At 42.8% G+C, this 19,694-nt stretch overlaps 1 protein-coding gene across 2 annotated transcripts in view; it reads left to right on the top strand.

Moving 5' to 3' along the window:
* Positions 1-19,694, top strand: part of slco3a1a (solute carrier organic anion transporter family member 3A1a) — a 193,884-nt gene that overhangs the window by 135,650 nt on the left and 38,540 nt on the right. For both annotated transcript variants that reach the window (XM_072565209.1, XM_072565210.1), the window contains exons 3-5: positions 5,786-5,884; positions 7,655-7,924; positions 10,737-10,901. In XM_072565209.1, coding sequence (XP_072421310.1) covers positions 5,786-5,884; positions 7,655-7,924; positions 10,737-10,901 — 534 coding nt within the window. The remainder of the gene's footprint in view (positions 1-5,785; positions 5,885-7,654; positions 7,925-10,736; positions 10,902-19,694) is intronic.

Genomic DNA, 19,694 nt, shown 5'->3' with positions numbered 1-19,694 from the left:
TGTTTGCTTCCTCACTGTCCACTGGAGTAGTGCTAAATAATTGGGGGTGGCAAATGTTGTTCCCTTGTTCAAGGGAGGGACTAGGGATAAACCTGGGAATTAGAGACCAGTCAGTCAATCTCACGTCTGTAGTGGACAAAATATTAGAGAGGATTCTGAGAGACAGGGTTTATGATTACTTGGAAAACCATAGTTTGAGTACAGACAGTCAGCATGGCTTTGTAAGGGGCAGGTCATACCTCAAACTTTATTGAATTCATTGAGGATGTAACAAAACACGTTAATGAACGTAGAGCAGTGGGTGTGGTGTACATGGATTTTTGCAAGGCGTTTGATCAGGTATGCTCATTCAGAAAGTAAGGAGGCATAGAATACAGGAAAATTTAGCTGTCTGGATACAGAATTGGCTGGCCCTTACAAGTGAAAGGGTGGTGGTAGTTGGAAAGTATTCAGCCTGGAGCTCGGTGACCAGTGGTGTCCTACAGGGATCTGAACTGGCACTTCTGCTGTTTGTGATTTTTATAAATGATTTGGATGATGAAGTGGAAGGGTGGGTTTGTAAGTTTGCTGATGACATGAAAGTTGGTGAAATTGTGGATAGTGGGGAGGGCCTTTGTAGGTTGCAAGAGGACATTGACAGGATGCAGAACTGGGCTGATAAATGACAGATAGATAGAGTTCAATCTGGAAAAGTTTGAAGTCATTCACTTTGGAAGGTTGAATTTGAATGCAGAATACAAGGTTAAAGGCAGGATTCTTGGCAGTGTGGAGGAAGAGAAGGATCTTGGGGTCCAGGTCCATAGGTCTCTTAAAATTGCCACCCAAGTTGATGGATTTGTTAAGAAGGTATGTGGTGTGTTGGCTTTCATTAGCGGGGGAATTGAGTTTAAGAGCCATGAGGTTATGCTGCAGCTCTATACAATCCTGGTCAGACCACATTTGGAATAGTGTGCTCAGTTCTGGTCACCTCATTATAGGAAAAATGTAAAAGCTTTAGAGAGGTAGCAGAGGAGATTTACCAGGATGCTGCCTGGACTGGTGGGCATGTCTTATGAAAAAAAGGTTGAGGGAGCTAAGGTTTCTCTCATTGGAATGAAGAAGGATGAGCGGTGACTTGATAGAGGTGCACAAGATGTTGAGGCATAGATAGAGTAGATAGCCAGAGAGTTTGTCCCATTACAGAAAGGTCTGCTACAAAGGGGCATAATTTTAAGGTGATTGGAGGAAGGTTTAGGGGAGATGTCAGAAGTAGGGTCTTTACTCAAAGAATGATGGGTGTGTGGAATGCACTGCCAGCAGTGGTAGTAGAGTCAGAAACATTAGATACATTTAAGCGACTCTTGGATAGGCTCATGGAACATAATGCAATGAAGGGTATGTAGGTTAGCCTGATCTTAGAGTGGGATAAAAGGCCAACACAACATTGAGGGCCGAGGGGCCTGTACTGTGCTGTACTTTTCTATGTTCAAGCACAACAATCACTGTTTTCCAACTCCTTTCAGTTCTGAAGAAGGGTCTTACCAGATTTGAAACATTAACTCTGTTCCTCTCACTACAGAACTCTATTAGATCTGCTGAATTCCTCCAGCATATTCTGTTTTATTTTATATGATATAAAGGCACCCTGAAATATAGATGTATCCATCTCCTGGTCTGTGGCTCAGTCTGTCCTGTCTTGAGGGGAGCATTTAGATTAGATTACTTACAGTGTGGAAACAGGCCCATCAGCCCAACAAGTCCACACTGACCCTCCAAAGAGCGACCCACCCCTACATTTACCCCTTCACCTAACACTACAGGCAATTTAGCACTTTGTCATTTTAACCAAATGGAACAAGACAAAAACTTTATTTCTACGGCAATTTAAAAAATTAATATCATGGCCTTCCTAACATTTATTCTAAAGCTACAGACTGTTGCCACTAGATGGTATCAAATGTCTGGTCCCAAGAATGTGATTAACAAACAAGAGCACCACTGGAAACCAGATCAGGAACAGGCTATTAGTGACCACAAGAGGGCACTCTACTCCACATTAGAGAGAGAAACAGAGACAGAGCAAACATCCCAGTGTGAACAGACTCAGAGTTAACCAGTTTGGTTATTAGCTCAGTTTAATGTTCTTCAATATAAAAATCATGGGTAATCCCTGAAGTGAATCTTCAACAAAGACACTTTAAGTAACCTCAGAGAGGAGTGAAATTAAACTCTTCAAAATAACTCCAAGTCAATATAGGCACGGTGGTAGGCCATTTAGTCCCTCTTGAGTCCACCATTCTAGATTGAGGCTGATCAATGAACCAAATTATCACCATATCCTTCGATGTTATTCATATCTAGAAATCCATCTCTTGAATGTACTTATTAATGGAGTCTCTGTAACCCCCTGAGGTAGACAATTCCAAAAATCCACCCTCCCGAGTGGAGAAAACAGAATGTGCCATGAACCAGGTGAGAGGTTGATTAAGGGGGGGGGGAAGAGTCATTTCAATCCCAGTAGTGTGTTTTTATTTCAATAGGATGCGGGTGTCACTGGCTGGGCCGCCATTTATTGCCTGTCCCTAATTACCCTGGAGAAGGTGGTGGTGAGCTACAGTTCTTGGGTTACTGACACACTCTCAGTGCTGTTAGGGTCAGAGTTCAGAGATTTTGACCCAGTGACAGTGAGGTCATGACTATATGATTCCAGGTCAGGTGGGTATGCGGCTTAGAGGGGAACTTGCTGCTGGTGGTGTTCCCATGCCTCTGCTGCCTAGTTTTAGATTATTAGATAAAAGTTAAATGGTGTAATGTGACTAAATCCAGAAAACCCATTACTCCTTACAGCACTATAGTTGATTTAAGGCCTTGGGCCCTGCAGCTTCTGCAGGTTTCTGTGCTCCATGGCCCCATGATGGAGGCTTCAATCTGCAATTTGAGAGGGAGAGGGTACAATTGGAAGTGACAATATTTCTGTTGAATAAAGGGAACTATGGAGCTATGAGGGAGGAGCTGGCCAAAGTTCAATGGTGCAATACCTTAGCAGGGATGATAGTGGAAGAACAATGGCAGATACTTCTGTGTATAATGCAGAAGATGCAGGATCAGTTCATTCCAAAAAGGAAGAAAGATCCTAGGAGGAGGCATGGGTGGCCGTGGCCAATGAGGGAAGTTAAGAAACAAAGTTAAAAGAGAAAACGTATAACATAGCAAAGATAAGTGGGAAAACAGAGGACTGTGAAGCTTTTAAAGAACAGAAGATTACTAAGAAGGAAATACGCAGAGAAAAAATGAGGTACGAAGGTAAACTGGCCAAAAATATAAAGGAGGATAATAGAAGCTTTTTTTAAAGGTATGTGAAAGGCAAAAAAATGGTTAAGACTAAAATTGGGCCCTTGAAAACAGAAACAGGGGAATATATTACGGGGAACAAAGAAATGGCAGAAGAATTTAATTGGTACTTCAGATCTGTGTTTACTGGGGAAGACACAAGCAATCTCCCTGAGGTAACAGTGGCTGAAGGACCTGAACTGAAGGGAATTCATATTTGCCAGGAATTGGTGTTGGAGAGACTGTTAGGTCTGAAGGTTGATAAGTCTCTGGGGCCTGATGGTCTACATCCCAGGGTACTGAAGGAGGTGGCTCGGGAAATCGTGGACGCGTTGGTGATTATTTTCCAGAGTTCAATAGATTCGGGATCAGTTCCTGCGGATTGGAGGGTGGCTAATGTTGTACCACTTTTTAAGAAAGGTGGGAGAGAGAAAGCAGGAAATTATAGACCAGTTAGTCTGACTTCAGTGGTGGGAAAGATGCTGAAGTCTATTATAAAGGATGAAATTACGAAACATCTGGATGGTAATAACAGGATAGGTTAGAGTCAGCATGGATTTATGAAGGAGAAATCATGCTTGACTAAACTTCTGGAATTTTTTGAGGATGTAACTCTGAATATGGATGAGGGAGATCCAGTAGATGTAGTGTACCTGGACTTTCAGAAAGCTTTTGATAAAGTCCCACATAGGAGGTTAGTGAGCAAAATTAGGATGCATGGTATTGGAGGCAAAGTATTAACTTGGATTGAAAGTTGGTTGGCTGACAGGAAACAAAGAGTGGTGATAAACGGCTCCATTTCGGAATGGCAGGTGGTGACCGGTGGGGTACCGCAGGGATCAGTGCTGGGACCGCTTTTTACAATATATATTAATGATATAGAAGATGGTATTAGTAATAACATTAGCAAATTTGCTGATGATACTAAGCTGGGTGGCAGGGTGAAATGTGAGGAGGATTTTAGGAGATTACAGGGTGACTTGGACAGGTTAAGTGAGTGGTCAGATGCATGGCAGATGCAGTTTAATGTGGATAAATGTATGGTTATCCACTTTGGTGGCAAGAACAGGAAGGCAGATTACTACCTAAATGGAATCAAATTTAGGTAAAGGGGCAGTACAGAGAGATCTGGGTGTTCTTGTACACAGTCAATGAAGGTAAGCATGCAGGTACAGCAGGTAGTGAAGGCGGCTAATAGCGTGCTGGCCTTCATAGCAAGAGGGATCGAGTATAGAAGCAAAGAGGTTCTTCTGCAGCTGTACAGGGCCCTGGTGAGACCACACCTGGAGTATTGTGTGCAGTTCCGGTCTCCAAATTTGAGGAAAGACATTCTGGCTATTGAGGGAGTGCAGCGTAGGTTCACGAGGTCAATTCCTGGAATGGCGGGACTACCTTACACTGAAAGACTGGAGCGACTGGGCTTGTATACCCTTGAGTTTAGAAGACTGAGAAGGGATCTGATTGAGACACAAGATTATTAAAGATTTGGACACTCTGGAGGCAGGAAACATGTTTCCGCTGATGGGTGAGTGTCAAACCAGAGGACACAGCTTAAAAATACGGGGGTAGACCATTTAGGACAGAGATGAGGAGAAACTTCTTCATCCAGAGAGTGGTGGCTGTGTGGAATGCTCTGCCCCAGAGGGCAGTGGAGGCCCAGTCTCTGGATTCATTTAGGAAAGAGTTGGATAGAGCTCTCGAGGATAGTGGAATCAAGAGTTATGGAGATAAGGCAGGAACAGGATACTGATTAAAGGATGATCAGCCATGATCATATTGAATGGTAGTGCAGGCTTGAAGTGCAGAATGGCCTACTCCTACACCTATTGTCTATTATTCATGACCTATTGCCCACACCCCAGGCAGATCAGGATAAAGAATGACGTTGCAATTCTCATAGCCCTACTTCATCTGCATCACTGCAGTTGGCCCTAGGCTATTGCTGCGCTGTATTGAAGTTGCATGTGGGCTCTATGCCAAGTAGGGGGAGCTGCGAGCGCGCATCCCCTACACCCACACTCTCCCATCTCCTGCACCCCACCCAGACCTCCCCAGTTCCCGCACCCTCATTCTCCCCCGCCCTCACCCCATTGCTCCCACATTCCTGTCACCCCACATTCCATAGCCCTAACTCCACCATAACTCCATCCTCCTTCACCCACCACCCTGTTCCGCCACAGCCCCCAGCTCCCATCTGCTCCATACCCTCTGTGCAGTGCACAGTGAGATCTGAGGAATACTTTCAATGTCAGTTCTAGCGTCTTATGGTTTAAAAGCTCAATTATTTCAGACTAAGGGCACCACAAGACATAACTGATTGAGGTGCCCAGTCTGAAACCACTTGTCCATATTGTCTGGATTGACCATTTTAATCCCTGAGGTGAAGACCAAGATTTATTCATAGGATTGAACGCAGAGACAGCACCAAACAAAACTAAATCATATTCACTTTGTCTTTTGTCCTTCTCTCTTTTAGGAATTCTCTTCACCACCTTGGTTTTTGGCCCAGCTTGTGGTTTCATTCTTGGTTCCCTTTGCACCAAGTTCTACGTGGATGCAGTTTTCATCGACACAAGTATGTAAGGTCATCCTACCACTAACGTTAGGCTCTTTGTTTATTTTTGTCCCTTCCTACTTATTTCTCTCCTGTCCAATTTCCTCTGCTCCTCTCCCGCACACCATCAGCACATGAGAAAACAGTGGGATATTGCAATGACTGGTGTTCAACCCTTTCAGACAAATCTGTGTGTTACAGGCAAGGCCTGTGCATTCACACTTATACATTCGCTGACACACACACACGTGTGCAAATGTAATCTCTCACACAGACAGGGTCAATCACACACACATTTTCCCCTGGAGCAGAGGGGATTGAGGGAGGGCATGATTGAGATGGATAAAATTATGAGGGGCATAGACAGGATGAAACTTTGCCACTTGGTGGCGGGTTCCATGACTGGGGGATGTAGATTTGACGGACAGGAGATTTAGAGAGGATGGGAGGCAAAACATTTCCCTGGTACTGGTGGAAATCTGGAATGCACTGCATGTAAGGGTGATAAAGGCACAAACCATCATCACATTTAAGAAGTATTTAGAAGTGTGCTTACAGTGGTAAAGCACAGAAGATGATGGGTCACAAGCTGGAAAATGGGGTTAGAATAGTTAAGGGTTTTTGCAGCACAGACGTGGTGAACCAAAAGGGCCTTTTTCTGTGGCATAGATCTCTCAGACTCTATGACATATACACACACACAGATCCCATGTGTCCATTTATATATATGCATATTATAGGATACCATATATTTTGTCTATATAAGCACCAAAATAAATTGATTTCATTTGGCATTACTTTTCCCCACATTCTGCTGTTTTTAGTCTGTTCGGTAATGATACCATGCTGGGTTTAGATGTCCCCATTTGAATAGATTTGAATTTAATGGAGCTTCCAGTAATCTGCTGGAGAAATTTAGAGTTTTGAGATTTTGCTAGTTCAACTGGAGAGCCAGTTGATGGACTGACCTTTGGAGAAAGCTGCATTAATAGGTATTATTTGGGAGAGTACAGTTATAATCAAGAGTGTTTTGGTGTGTATGTGGAGCACCTTTAAACGTTTCTCACTGTTTGTGGTCTCCTGGATGGTCTTGATTATCCATGGTAATCAGGCAGCGCTGAGGAAAGGATGAGGATAATATTTCTGACCAAACAAGTTTGTGAAATGCCCAAGAATTTGCACACCTCTGCCGAAGCACTGTTCTCGGGCATGTTGTGTGATCTTAAGCAGCACCACTGTCCCAAGCCATTGGAGATTGTAGAAACCTCTCAATTGGGAACAAGGGATCAGTCCGTCTGTAAGGATGGTGGAGAGTTTGTTGCGGATTTGAAATCATTATCATTGAACGGACATTGAACTTGGCACCTTCCTGCTCCATCTATACCATTTGGTACATTTGAGGAGTATAGGCACAGAATTTGAGAGGGTGATTTTCTAGAATTTGGTCAAAGCCAGTTAAAACCGAAGTTACGTAAGAGGCAAGGTTTGGAGGAGGGGTGCAGAGATCTCAAAGCATGTTACAGAAGTAGGGAAGGGCAGGGCTACGGAGGTGGATGAACATGAGGGTGACAATTTTCAGTGAGTTCTGGGTGGAATGGGAGCCAATGCTGATTGGCCAACCAAGTTCACAGCAGAAACTGCCCAGGGCTACCAGTTCTGGTCTCAGTGACACAATGACTCAGGTTACATACTGAGAAGTGAAAACTCTCACACGGAAGAGTACATGTTTAACGAAGTACTGCGAGGATGGGATGTGATTGCTGCTTTTGAGTGTCGTACCATTTGTTGCAGGTAAACTGGACATTTCTCCCGAGGACCCTCGCTGGATCGGAGCTTGGTGGGGGGGCTTCCTGCTCTGTGGTGCTTTGCTCTTCTTCTCAGCCCTCTTCATGTTTGGGTTCCCGCAGTCGCTGGCTATCAAGGGTGACCGGATCCCAGAGAGTGAGCAGGCCATGCTTCCGCAGAATATCCCACAGGAATTTGAGAGACCGAAGCCCAGCAATGGAGTAGCAGAACACCTCCATCCGTCCAGCACCTCTTCCTGTTTCCAACAGCTGAGAGGTCAGTCAGGACACATCCATCACCCACCCCGTTTCTCATTTGGTGTGTCTGCTCCCATCCAGTGGGGCAAAAAATTGGATGTGATGTACATTAAGCCCCTGCGCACCCAGATAAGCTTCTCTAAATCATAGGGGAAAGTTTTTTTTTAAAAAACCAATAAAAAGGACACCTTAGACAAGATAGATTTTTAAAAGTCTAAATGTATACAGAACCCTCTTTACAAATCTTTCTTTTCAAAAAAAGTTTCTATTTACATACTTTTTAAAAACTTGCACACGTTCTTGTGGAGAAATCTCTCCAGATTCTGAAGAAAGCTTTGGTACAAGTTTTGCTTTTGCCCTTCGTCGTTTCAGTGAGACTGTCTGGGAGATGAGGGGAGCATCAGCACAGCTGTGATACTTCCATAGTCGAATACCCTCAACTTCACCCTCACCACTCTACCAGCTCCCTATAAAGAAAATGGTTCGATGGTATAGTGACTTTCATGACCTTCAAAATTCATAAAATAATGTGTATTCACTGCTGGATAGGAAATGTGCCAGCTGCGTTGAGCAGTGAAGTAAATGAGCAGATTTTGGGTTGGTTAAGGAACAAATATTGGACAGAATTCCCTGTTCCTCTTTGTAATAGCACCCTATGCCATAGCAGAAGATGCAGATCCCATTGGAAAGATATGCCAGTGGGTGATGGTCTGGGGAGAGTGCAAACCAGTGGGTTCTGCTCAGTTCCCGATCTCTCTGAAGTCCTGCCATGTCACTCTGCAGACAAGAGCAGGGGATTCATTCAGAACCATGGTGACTGACTCTCTCTGGCCTCTTTGCTCCAATCCTCTCAGACTCCGTTAGCCTTCACAATGGATGAGATGACAAAGGGAACTCAGAGGCCAGACACCAATCTCAGGTCTTGCATTGATATCTTTGTCTTTAATTTGTATTGCCATTCTTTCAATTCAATTCACCTTCCAAAAGTCTCGTAGCTACAGAAAAAGACTTGGTTTCCGTGCAGTGTACGAAGGAATGTTCCCAACCCATAGCCCAGCCTGGTGTGTCTTGGGGGAGCACTGCCCCCTTCAGGTCAGAAAGTCATAGCTTCAGTCACCAATCCAGAGGCATGGGTATGTGTTACACCCCCCTTTCCAATGCAGTGCTGACAGAGTGCTGCATTATTGGAAGTGCCATGTTTCAATCAAGTTGTTAAAATCAGTTCATGTTGGCCCCTCTGAAGCTTGGATGTGGTGCTATTACAAAGAGGAACAGGGAATTCTGTCCAATGTTTGTTCCTTAACCAACCCAAAATCTGCTCATTTACTTCACTGCTCAATGCAGCTGGCACATTTCCTTTCCAGCAGTGAATACACATTATTTTATGAATTTTGAAGGTCATGAAAGTCACTATACCATCGAACCATTTTCTTCCTTCCAAATCTGCTCAACTGTTTTAGTGATGTCAACTTGAGGAGTACCTTCTTTTTGTTTTAGAATCCCTACAGTGTGGAAACAGGCCATTTGGCCCAACAAGTCCACGCTGACTCTCCGAACACTATCCCACCCTGACCCATTCCCCTACCCTATTACTCTACACTTATAGCTAACTAATGCATGTAACCTACACATCCCTGAACACTATGCTCGTGGGATATTGGCATCACTGACTGGGCTAGCATTAATTGTTCCAACCCTAATTGCTCTTTATAGTGGTGGACAACTGCTTTATTAAATCGCTGCAGTCCTTGGAGTCCTTGCTAATGTCCCCACCCAGCTGCAGTGCTGTTAGGAAGAGAGGTCATGGGGAACAGGTAGATCTCAACAGCCCTTCTTCATAACAGTGCCGTGAGTTTGTGTTCTGTTTTATTCATTCATGAGACAAGGGTGTCACTGTCTACGCCAACATTTATCATCCATTCCTAATTGCCCAGAGGGCAGTTAGGTTAACCACATTGCTGTGGGTCTAGAGTCACATGTAGGCCAGACCAAGTAAGGATGGCAGTTTCCTTCCCTAAAGGAGATTAGTGAACCAAATGGAGTTTTCGAACAATCGACAACGGTTTCATGGTCATCACTAGACTCTTAATTCCAAGTTTCACCATCTACTGTGTCATGATTTGAATCCAGGTCCCCAGGACATTGTGTCCACCTCAGTGGTTAGAAGGGGCCCTGGTTTAGCATCTGTGAACTTCAGCCTTCTGATGAAGGACCAGTGTTTATCCTGTGTATTGGTCAGGTCCTATGTAATGGGGAAGATGGAATCCTGAGGAAGAGGAAATGTAGAGATTGTGACATTTGCTGTCATATTGGCAATGATTAATAATCTTGTCTCTGGGCAGAGGGATTGGAGGGTCTGAGAAAAGGGAGAGGCTGAACAGGCTGGGGCTATTTTCCCTGGAGCATCGGAGGCTGAGGGGTGACCTATTGGAGGTTTATAAAATCATGGGAGGCATGGAAAAGGTAAATAGGGAAGGTCTGTTCCTCAGGGTGGGGGAGTCCAAAACTAGAGGACATAGATTTGTGGAGAGGGGAAAGACTTAGAGAGGACCTAAGGGCTAACCTTTTCATGCAGAGGATGGTGTGTGTATAGAATGAACTGCCAGACCAAGTGTTGGAGGCTGGTACAATTATAACATTTAAAAGGCATCTGGATGGGTATATAAATAGGAAGGGTGTAGAGGGATATGGGCCAGGTGCTGGCAAATGGAACAGGATTAGTGAGGATATTTGGTTGGCATGGACGAGTTGGACCCAAGAGTCTGTTTCCATGGTGTATGTCTCTATGTCTCTATGACCTGACCACCTTGGTTTATTTTTCCCTGTTGTAGTGATTCCAAAGGTGACCAAGCACTTGTTGTCAAACCCAGTGTTTACGTGTATCGTTCTCGCTGCCTGTATGGAGATCGCTGTTGTTGCAGGATTTGCTGCCTTCCTGGGCAAATACCTCGAGCAGCAGTTCAACCTTTCAGCCTCTTCTGCCAATCAGCTTCTGGGTAAGTGAGACCATTTGACTGTCTGTCCTGCCAAGCACTTGGCTCACGAATGTCAATTCTCCTGCTCCTCGAATGCTGCCTGTCCTGCTGTGCTTTTCCAGCATTGCACTTTTTGACTCCCGAAGATGGATAGCTGTTAACATTAGGTGGATCAGTGGTTGGCACTGCTGCCTCACAGCGCTAGGGACTTGGGTTCAATTCCACCCTCGGGCTACTCCTGTGTGGAGTTTGCACATTCTCCCTATGTCTGGGTGGGTTTCCTCTGGGTGTTCTGGTTTCCTCCCGCAATCCAAAAATGTACAGGTTAGGTGGATTAGCCATGCTTAAAATAATTGTCTTGTGGTGTCAAGGGATGTGTCTCTTAGGTTGGGTTAAATCATGGTTAAAAACCCCATGTGGGATGATGGGTTTGGGTTGCCCTTTTGATGGGCTGAATGGCCTGTTTTTGCACTGGAGGGATCCTTGATTATGGGGTGGCTGCCTGTTTAAGGCTGTGATGAGGATAATCTTTTATTCTCTCAGACAGCTCTTATGAACAGAAGGAGTAGGCCATAAGCGTAGGAGTAGGCCATTCAGCCCCTCAAACCTGCTCCAACATTCTAATAAGATCATGGCTGATCTGATAGTAACCTCTCATCCACATTCTTACATATCCCCAATAACTTTTCACCCGCTACCCCCCCCCCCCCCCCCCCCCCCCCCCCCCCCACCCCCTCGCCTTGCTTAACAATACTGCAACTTCCATGACCTTAAAAACATTCAAGGGCTCTGCGATTAGCACCTTTTCAGGAAGAACTCCTGTTGAGACTCAACACTGTTCAAAAGAATTTCACCTCATCTATTTGTTATTTTTAACCAGTGACTCCTTAGCTGTCGATCCATCCTGTCCTCACCTACCCTGCCAAGACCTTGTAGGTTTCAATGAAATGTCCTATTGCTGTTCTCCTCAACTTCAGCAGACACCAGCACAAAGAACTGGACAGGGCTAGGCTTGTATCTGAGAAATAAAAGCAATATGCTGTGGTTGCTGGATATCTGAAACAAGCACAGTGAATAGAGGAGAAACTCAGCAGGTCTGGCAGCATCCAGAGAGAGAAAACAGGGTTAACGTTTCAAGTCTAGTGACAGTTTTCAGAATCTCCACAGATGCTGCCAGAACGGCTGAGTTTCTCCAATATTTTGTGTTGTTTGTTTTGGATTTCTTGCACCGTCCGCATTTTGGTTTTTATTCCTGCGGATAACAAGTTACCCCTATCCAACTTTTCCACAGAAGGTATCATTACCCCACCTCCCTCTCCCTGCAGGTACGGGTTGAGGAAATCTCTTCAGAACTACCTGCAATGTACTTGTATCCTTGCTCACATAAAAAGGTGACTAACACTATACACAATACTCCAGATGTGGTCTCAGCAGCGCCCCGTGTAACTGAGGCGTAACTTTTTCACATTTGTATTCAATTCCTTTTGCAATAACTGACAACATTCTACTAGCATTCCTAATTACATACTAGTCAGTATTTGAAATTCTCTTCCTCAGGACCAGTGGAGACTTGGTCATTGAATACATTGGGACTGGGTTATGCAGATTTTTGATCCAAGATTTGCAGGGGGACCAAACAAGAAGCTTGAGTTGGGGCCATAGTCAGATTAGCACGATCTCATCAAATGACAGAGCATCCTACTCCTGCTCTGAATTTTATATCCTGTTTTTAGGTCCTGTTGAAATTAGGGAGGAGAGTTTATCCTGTTCCCTGAACTTCCTCTGCTACAAGCTACTAACACTGTTAAAATAGATGCTACTGAGTGTATTATGAATGTTACAGCTCTTACACTAATTAACAATGATTATCTTTGCTAGTGTCATGCCATTGTGATTGTACAAATGTGAACATCAGCAACAATGACATACATGTGTATTCCCTTGATCTTCTATCACTTGTGTTCACTTGAGCAGTACTAGCAAATGATAGAGATGTGAACAGTTGTGCACATTCCTAGGCCTTCCTGCCCTTGCAACCCCCAATTTCCAAAGTGTCAACACCATGCCACATTGAGGAGACTGGTGTGGGGCATTAGTACTGGTGTTCAGCTGGGCAGAAAAGGTTCTTCTGCTGTAACATCAATTTATTCTTGCACCTGATGTGAGCTGTCTCCTCTCATGAGAGAAAGGGAAGATACACATTTCAGAGCTCCAGTAGCTTCAGGATAGAGATGTGAGATTGCCTTTTGTCATATCACAATGGGACTTAATGGAGCTTGACAACTGGGTAGTTTAAAGTTCAGATGAAGCAAATGTCTCCTGTGTATTAATTATGAATATCATTGTGCCGATAGGATTATGTGTCTTTAATATTTATGTGCTGTCATTTGTGTTCTGTTATCTTCACAATGGTTTAACTGGGAAATGTACTATTCATGTTACCTGAACTACACAGAGACACCAAGCTGAGCACAGGTTGGTCTCTGTCGCTCCCTGTAGGGAGATGGATACTCACGCAGAACACTTTCCACTGATCATGTACCTGTTTGGAAGTTGGGCAAGGCTAGAATATTAACATAGTTAACACTCTTGCATCTTGGCCTCTCACTGTGCTACAACCTCCACCTTCTCTCCTTTCAAGTCTCAAGGACGCAGTTTTGAGTGCACCTCTCATTTCATCACCAGGTCTGGCCGGAAAACACCAATCACTACCACCTCTGTCTAAAACAAAACATTGATAATCTTGGCATTCATGGGAAGTTGCTGGCCGGACCAACAATTATTGTTCATCCTAAGCTGCCCTCAAGAGAGTGGTTTCTGAATTGTTCTGCTTGAACTGCAGCAGTCCTTGGGTGAAGGATGTAGAGTTCCTGTATTGCAGAATATTCCAGGGTTTTGACCAAAACATAACCTGAATTCTGCAGATTCTGAATTAATTCCACTCCAGTACCAATCTGAACATCTGCTGTCTTTTAGTTAACTCTCAACAGCTCCAATTTTAAATTCTCATTCTCTTGTTCAAACCCCTTTCTTGGGTTAGTATGGATTTTATCTTTGCAACTCTGCACCACATCCTGAAACATTTTCCTCCATTAAAGGTGCGGATAACTTATTTTATTAAGAAGAGGAGGAGGAGGAAGAGGATTTTTTGCATGGAGTGTAGTCAGGTTGTGGAATGCACACAGTGTGGTAGACGTAGGTTCACTTGTAGCTTTCAAAAAAAAAAGCAGTGAATAATGGTTTGCAGATAAATACCTTTCAGGGCTGCAGGGAAAGGGTGAGTAACTGAGACTTGCTGATTTGCTCTTGTAGAGAAGCAGCACAGACATAAGGGGCTGAATGGCCTTTTTCTGAGCTGTAGCCATTCCATATTTGAAGGACTGTAGCATAGACCAACAAACTTGAATGGGGAAAATGAACAGCAAAGTCAGAGATGTAGAGCAGTTATGAGGGATAAAGTTTCAAGGACAGAGGATTTCAGAGCACTGACAATAAAATAGTGGATCAGAAGCCAAGATCAATCTGGAGTTGCAGAAAACAAGAATGTGTTTTGGACAGAGATAGTTATGGAAGGCATAATGAGTTTCAGGATTGAGAAAACAGTATTGTTTGCAGGGAACTTCCAGAGTTAATATTTTTGAGGGTGAAATAGTCAAATATATTTTAATAAAAGCTGGGAATCAGAGATTATTATTGATTTGAGCCATGTCTTGAAGAAATGCTGAGGGTAATTCACAGGTCACTTGTTAGACCAGGTAATGAGAGAGACCGTGTGAGCATTCAGCTGATTATAGGTGATCTTGAGTTGTACACAACCTTCAAACTATTTGTACTTTCATTGTCAGACAGTTTCAGTGTATATTCTATTTCCATTCACAGAATGGAAAGTTGGAACAAGGTTATTTTTTGTAAAGAGCTATCAAACTCCTTGGATCAGTGTGTACAACATATTCTGAAATCTCTCCCCCACAAGATGTGGTACAACTAAGTCTACAAATAGAAATGGGGTCTCTCTCTCTCTCTCTCACTCAGCTGTTATCAACATTCAAGAGTGTTCAGGTTCCAAATACCAACAAACCTCTAGAAGATATAAGAAAAGAAATAATGAATACTTTACCCCACTCAAAATATTTGAAGATTCTGGAACTCAATTGAGTCAGATTGCAACATTTTAGCATAAAACTATTCCTGACAAATTTAAGTGTGACACTAGACACTAACATGACTTGGAAGAGACAAGTCCAAATGGAACATCCAGCTACCTTATATGGTCATCCTCCTGATCTAGGAGATGCACCCGAACATTAAAAACAGAGATCAAGAAAGAAGGAATCTTCAAATAACAATTTAGAAAGTGAACAGGTTAGTTTCACCAACAGATTAATAAAGACAAACAAGGAAATCCAAACTAATACACAAGTTGAACTATTAGTTCTCTGCACTTCAGCAAAGATCAAAAGGCAGATTGAGTTCACAGTCTCCTGACAAATTGAAGGTGTATTCAACATAACTCCATGGAAGCCACCATTATGAAGAAAGCAGCAATGTTCAAAGATTCACAATATTACCTCAGAAAATGTCCTCACTCTGGCAGGGACAATTTCCTCCTTGGAATTAAGTGTCTTACAGCTCAGACAGAATTACAGAATTCATACCATAATGAAGAAAGTCCAAGAGAATTAACTTTTACTCAACAAATTACCTTTCAAGTCCAAAGAGATTGCACTTAGGGAGACTAGTGAAGCCTCCAGATCATTAGAATTTGTAAAGGAGATGCGATGGCAGGAAATGCAATGTTATAAACACATGTATAAGAATAATGCAATGACGAACAAAAGGTTGGGAGAAGATATTGTCTCGGGGTCTGAAAAGGCCAATACAGATTGTAGGTAGCACTATAGCATTCAATGGTGATGCCCTGAGGACTGGTGAAAAAAAAACTAAAAATTGTATAGGAATCAGACTGGGACTCACCTAGCTGACTCTGTATCATGAATAGTTACAAAGATGCTATAAAGTGTATTTTGTTTACCCCCCCAAAAAAACTCTTGTAGTTAGCCCAGAAGCTAGCTATTCTCATCCATACTCGTCTACTTGAGCCCTGAAGGACAAGATACTGGGAAGATATTGGTGATGGGACATACAACTCTTATCTACCTCTTTCATGTAACATAGCAATGGGGTATTGAATGGAGACCATTTATTGAACAAACATTGAAGAACGGGGATGAAACCAGTAACAGTGGAATAAAGTATGAGACAGGAAGTAGAGGGAAAGGGGAGGTAAGGTTAATCCAGATCAAAACTCAGGTTCTCTGTTACTGCCACTCAAACAGGTCATGAATCATTGCAGGTGAAAAACATCAATATCTGGAATCTTTTCTTGCGCACATGCTTTGCAGCAGCTGGCAATGGGGAGCAGCAACCCCTAAACTGGTTACTCCTCCTCTTCCCAGCCCAGTGTCACTGAGGCCAGTTCTCGCAAAACTGCCCCTACCAGCCTGGCATCACTTAACTCAGCATAAGTCCTGGAGCATGCACTTGTTCAGTGTGGCAGGGGAGGACAGGGTTAGGGCAGTGTTCGATGCTATCGCAGCACAGAGGGCCTTTGTTTTACTGTTTCTATTTGTGAAAGCATCAGTAACAAGAGGCACAGGTTTAAAATAATGAGCCAAAAAAGCAAAAGGGACATGAGAACAAGTTTTCTCATGCAGTGTGGGATTTAGGACCATTCAGCGCAGCCATTTTGGCACGGCCTGTGTGGCGCAGCCTATTTTGCTGCAGATCCATTAAGGCACAGAACTATTTTGGCGCAGATATACGGTAGTCATCAACAAAAATCAACATAATAGAATTATTAAATGGGTAGTTTCCAGTAGTTTGTAGTTATTATTAAAATAACTAGTCAAAGAAAAACATGCGTAGAGGGAACTTTACAAGTGGTTAACGAGTGCCTAGAAAATTTGTCAGAAGCTTGCCTAACGACAGAGCGCTGAAGAAAATGGTTCATAGGACAAAGGAAAGAAATTGCTGCTTACCCAGTAAATGCAAGACATTTAGAAGAACTTGTAATTCCAGATAGCTTTAAAACATATTCTGTTAATGAATGTAATGAAGAACAATTTTTACCAGTCGACAGTGGTAGCACCACCTGCAGAACTCTTACATTTGGAAGAAAAAGGAATGCAGAGTTTCTGAAACAGTTATATGACGGAACATGCAAAATTTCCCCACCTCTATTTTCACAAGTTTATATAATTTTAGGGGAAATACATAAAGGTGTGTTCCCACTGTTGTATGCATTACTCCCAAATAAGTTATGAACAAACGATAAATTATTTGAAATGGTTCTGGAAATACAGCCTGAATACTGCCCTGACATTATCAACTGTGACTTTGAACTTGTACATCTCATAGCAGGGCACGATATTCCATTGAAATTAAAGAAATTCAGGGAATTTAATGAGTTATATTTTCTTTTTCTTTTAGAAATTTTGAAGAACCACGGTTAGGTCTGGACAATTCACAGACTAAATGCAGTTGATACACAAATAACTACAAAGTACTAGAAACTACCCATTTAACAATTCTACTATTATGTTGATTTTCGTTGGTGACTACCATATATCTGCGCCAAAATAGTTCTGCACTTAAATGGGTCTGCGGCAAAATAGGCTGCGCCAAAATGGCTGCGCCGAATGGGCCCACTCCATGCTGGAATGTGCACAGCAGAGGTTGCTTGAATTCAAGCATTCAGCAGGGCACTAGGACATTGTCTGAAAAGGAAGATGCTGCAGGGTTCCTGGGAGAAGGGCACAAACTGAATTTATCATTTGGAGAGCAGGTGCAGACATTACAAGCTGAAAGACCTCCATTTGCACTGTGACAGTTTAGTGATTCTGACATAGAACGTAGAAGTGAGTGAAGGCCTTTCAGCCCCCCCCCAAGTCTGCTTCATCATTTTAAATCACGGCTAATTGTCTATCCAACACACTATCTTTACACCCCTTGATGTCGTCAGTAAATCTATTTATCTCTGCCTTGAACTTATTTAATGACTGAGCTCTCACCACCGTTTGGAATAGAAAATTCCAAATGCTCAACGCTACTGAGTGAAAACTTTCTTCCTCATCACAATCCTAAATAGCTTGTCTTTTATTTGTCCCCTAGTTCTTGACTCCACAGTCAGAGGAAACATTCTTTTCTACATCTACTGTCTGCTCAGTGTCACAGAGCTGTCCAGCATAGAAATATACCCCTCGGTCCAACTTATCCATGCTGACCAGATATCCTAAATTAATCTCATCCCATTTGCCAGTATTTGGCTCATATCCCTCGAAAGCCTTCCTATTCATATACCCATCCAGATGCTTTTTAAAGTGTTGTAATTATACCAGCCTCCATCACTTCCTCTGGCAGCTCATTCCATACACACACCACCCTCTGCATGAAAATGTTGTCCTCTTAAAATCTTTCACCTCTCACTTTAAACCTATGCCCTCTGGTTTTGCATTCCCCCAACCCGGGGAAAAGACCTTGTCTATTTACCCTATCCATGCCCCTTATGATTTTATGAAATGACTATGTGGTCACCCCTCAGCCTCCGACACTAGCGAAAACAGCCCCAGCCTATCCATCCTCTCCTTAATAGCTCAAACCCTCTAACCCTGGCAACATCCTTTTAAATCTCCTTTAAGAATTTTGAAAGGTTTAATGAAATCACCTCTCATTCTTCTAAAGTCCATAGAATACATTTATCTAATGATCTACCATGCTTAGAATGTACTCACTCAACCTGTCTCACTTCCTTAAAACCTCTTTGCATCATCCTAACTACTCACATTCTAATAAAGATTTTTTTTTTGACCATTCGCAAACTTGGAAGTTTTAAAATTGCCCCTATTTGCAAATTATTGATATTGATCATAAACAGTTCCAATAATAATTCTTGCAAGTACCCCATACATCACAGCTGGACAACCCAAGAATGACCCATTTATTCAAACTTGCTGCTTTCTACTTGTTACCAACTTTGAACTCATGCTAGTATATCATTCCTTATTCTATGCTATTTGATTCTGCTTATTAACATTCTCTGGTATTTTATCATAGATTTCCTGCAGTGTGGCAACAGGTTATTTGGCCCAACAAGTCCACACTAACCCTCCAAAGAGTAACCCACCCAGCCCCATTCCCCTACATTTCCCCTGACTATTATACCTAACCTAAACATCCCTGGACATTATGGGCAATTTAGCATGGCCAATCCACCCTAACCTGCACTTCTTTGGACTGTGGGACGAAACCAATGCAGCTTTTGAAAATCAAAATACCCCTCAGCTGCTAATGCCTTCTTATCAACTCTGCTAGAAACATTCTGAAAGAATTTCAGGTTTGTTAAACATGACTTCCTCTTCAATAATCCATGTTGTCTCTGCCCAATCAAACAATTATTTTATAAAGACACAGCAATCAGTCTTTTAATAAAGATTCTAGTATTTTCTCTATTTTCTCAAACATAACAGATCTGTTTTTTTTCTCTCCCTGGTTTCTTGTACGAGTAGGGTTACATCCGCAGCATTCCAACCTGCAGAAGCTATTAGAAAATAAAGATTTTGAAAGATGCTCATCGATAAATCCATTCAGTAGCAATTTCTGTCTACACTCAAAATTGAAGGTCATCCACTTCCTCAGATGCGCCAACTTTCAGTCCCAAGTTTTTAACAGCATTAAAATCTTTTCATTCCATGCTCCCACTAAACCTCAGGATTTTAATTATTTCTGGGAGACCTTTTGTATCTTCTCCTGTGAAGA

The sequence above is a fragment of the Chiloscyllium punctatum genome, chromosome 48 (genome assembly GCF_047496795.1).
Source record: "Chiloscyllium punctatum isolate Juve2018m chromosome 48, sChiPun1.3, whole genome shotgun sequence".
Lineage (NCBI taxonomy): Eukaryota > Metazoa > Chordata > Chondrichthyes > Orectolobiformes > Hemiscylliidae > Chiloscyllium > Chiloscyllium punctatum.
Note: the sequence above shows the minus strand (reverse complement) of the source record. Positions and strands in the feature narration are given on the sequence as shown.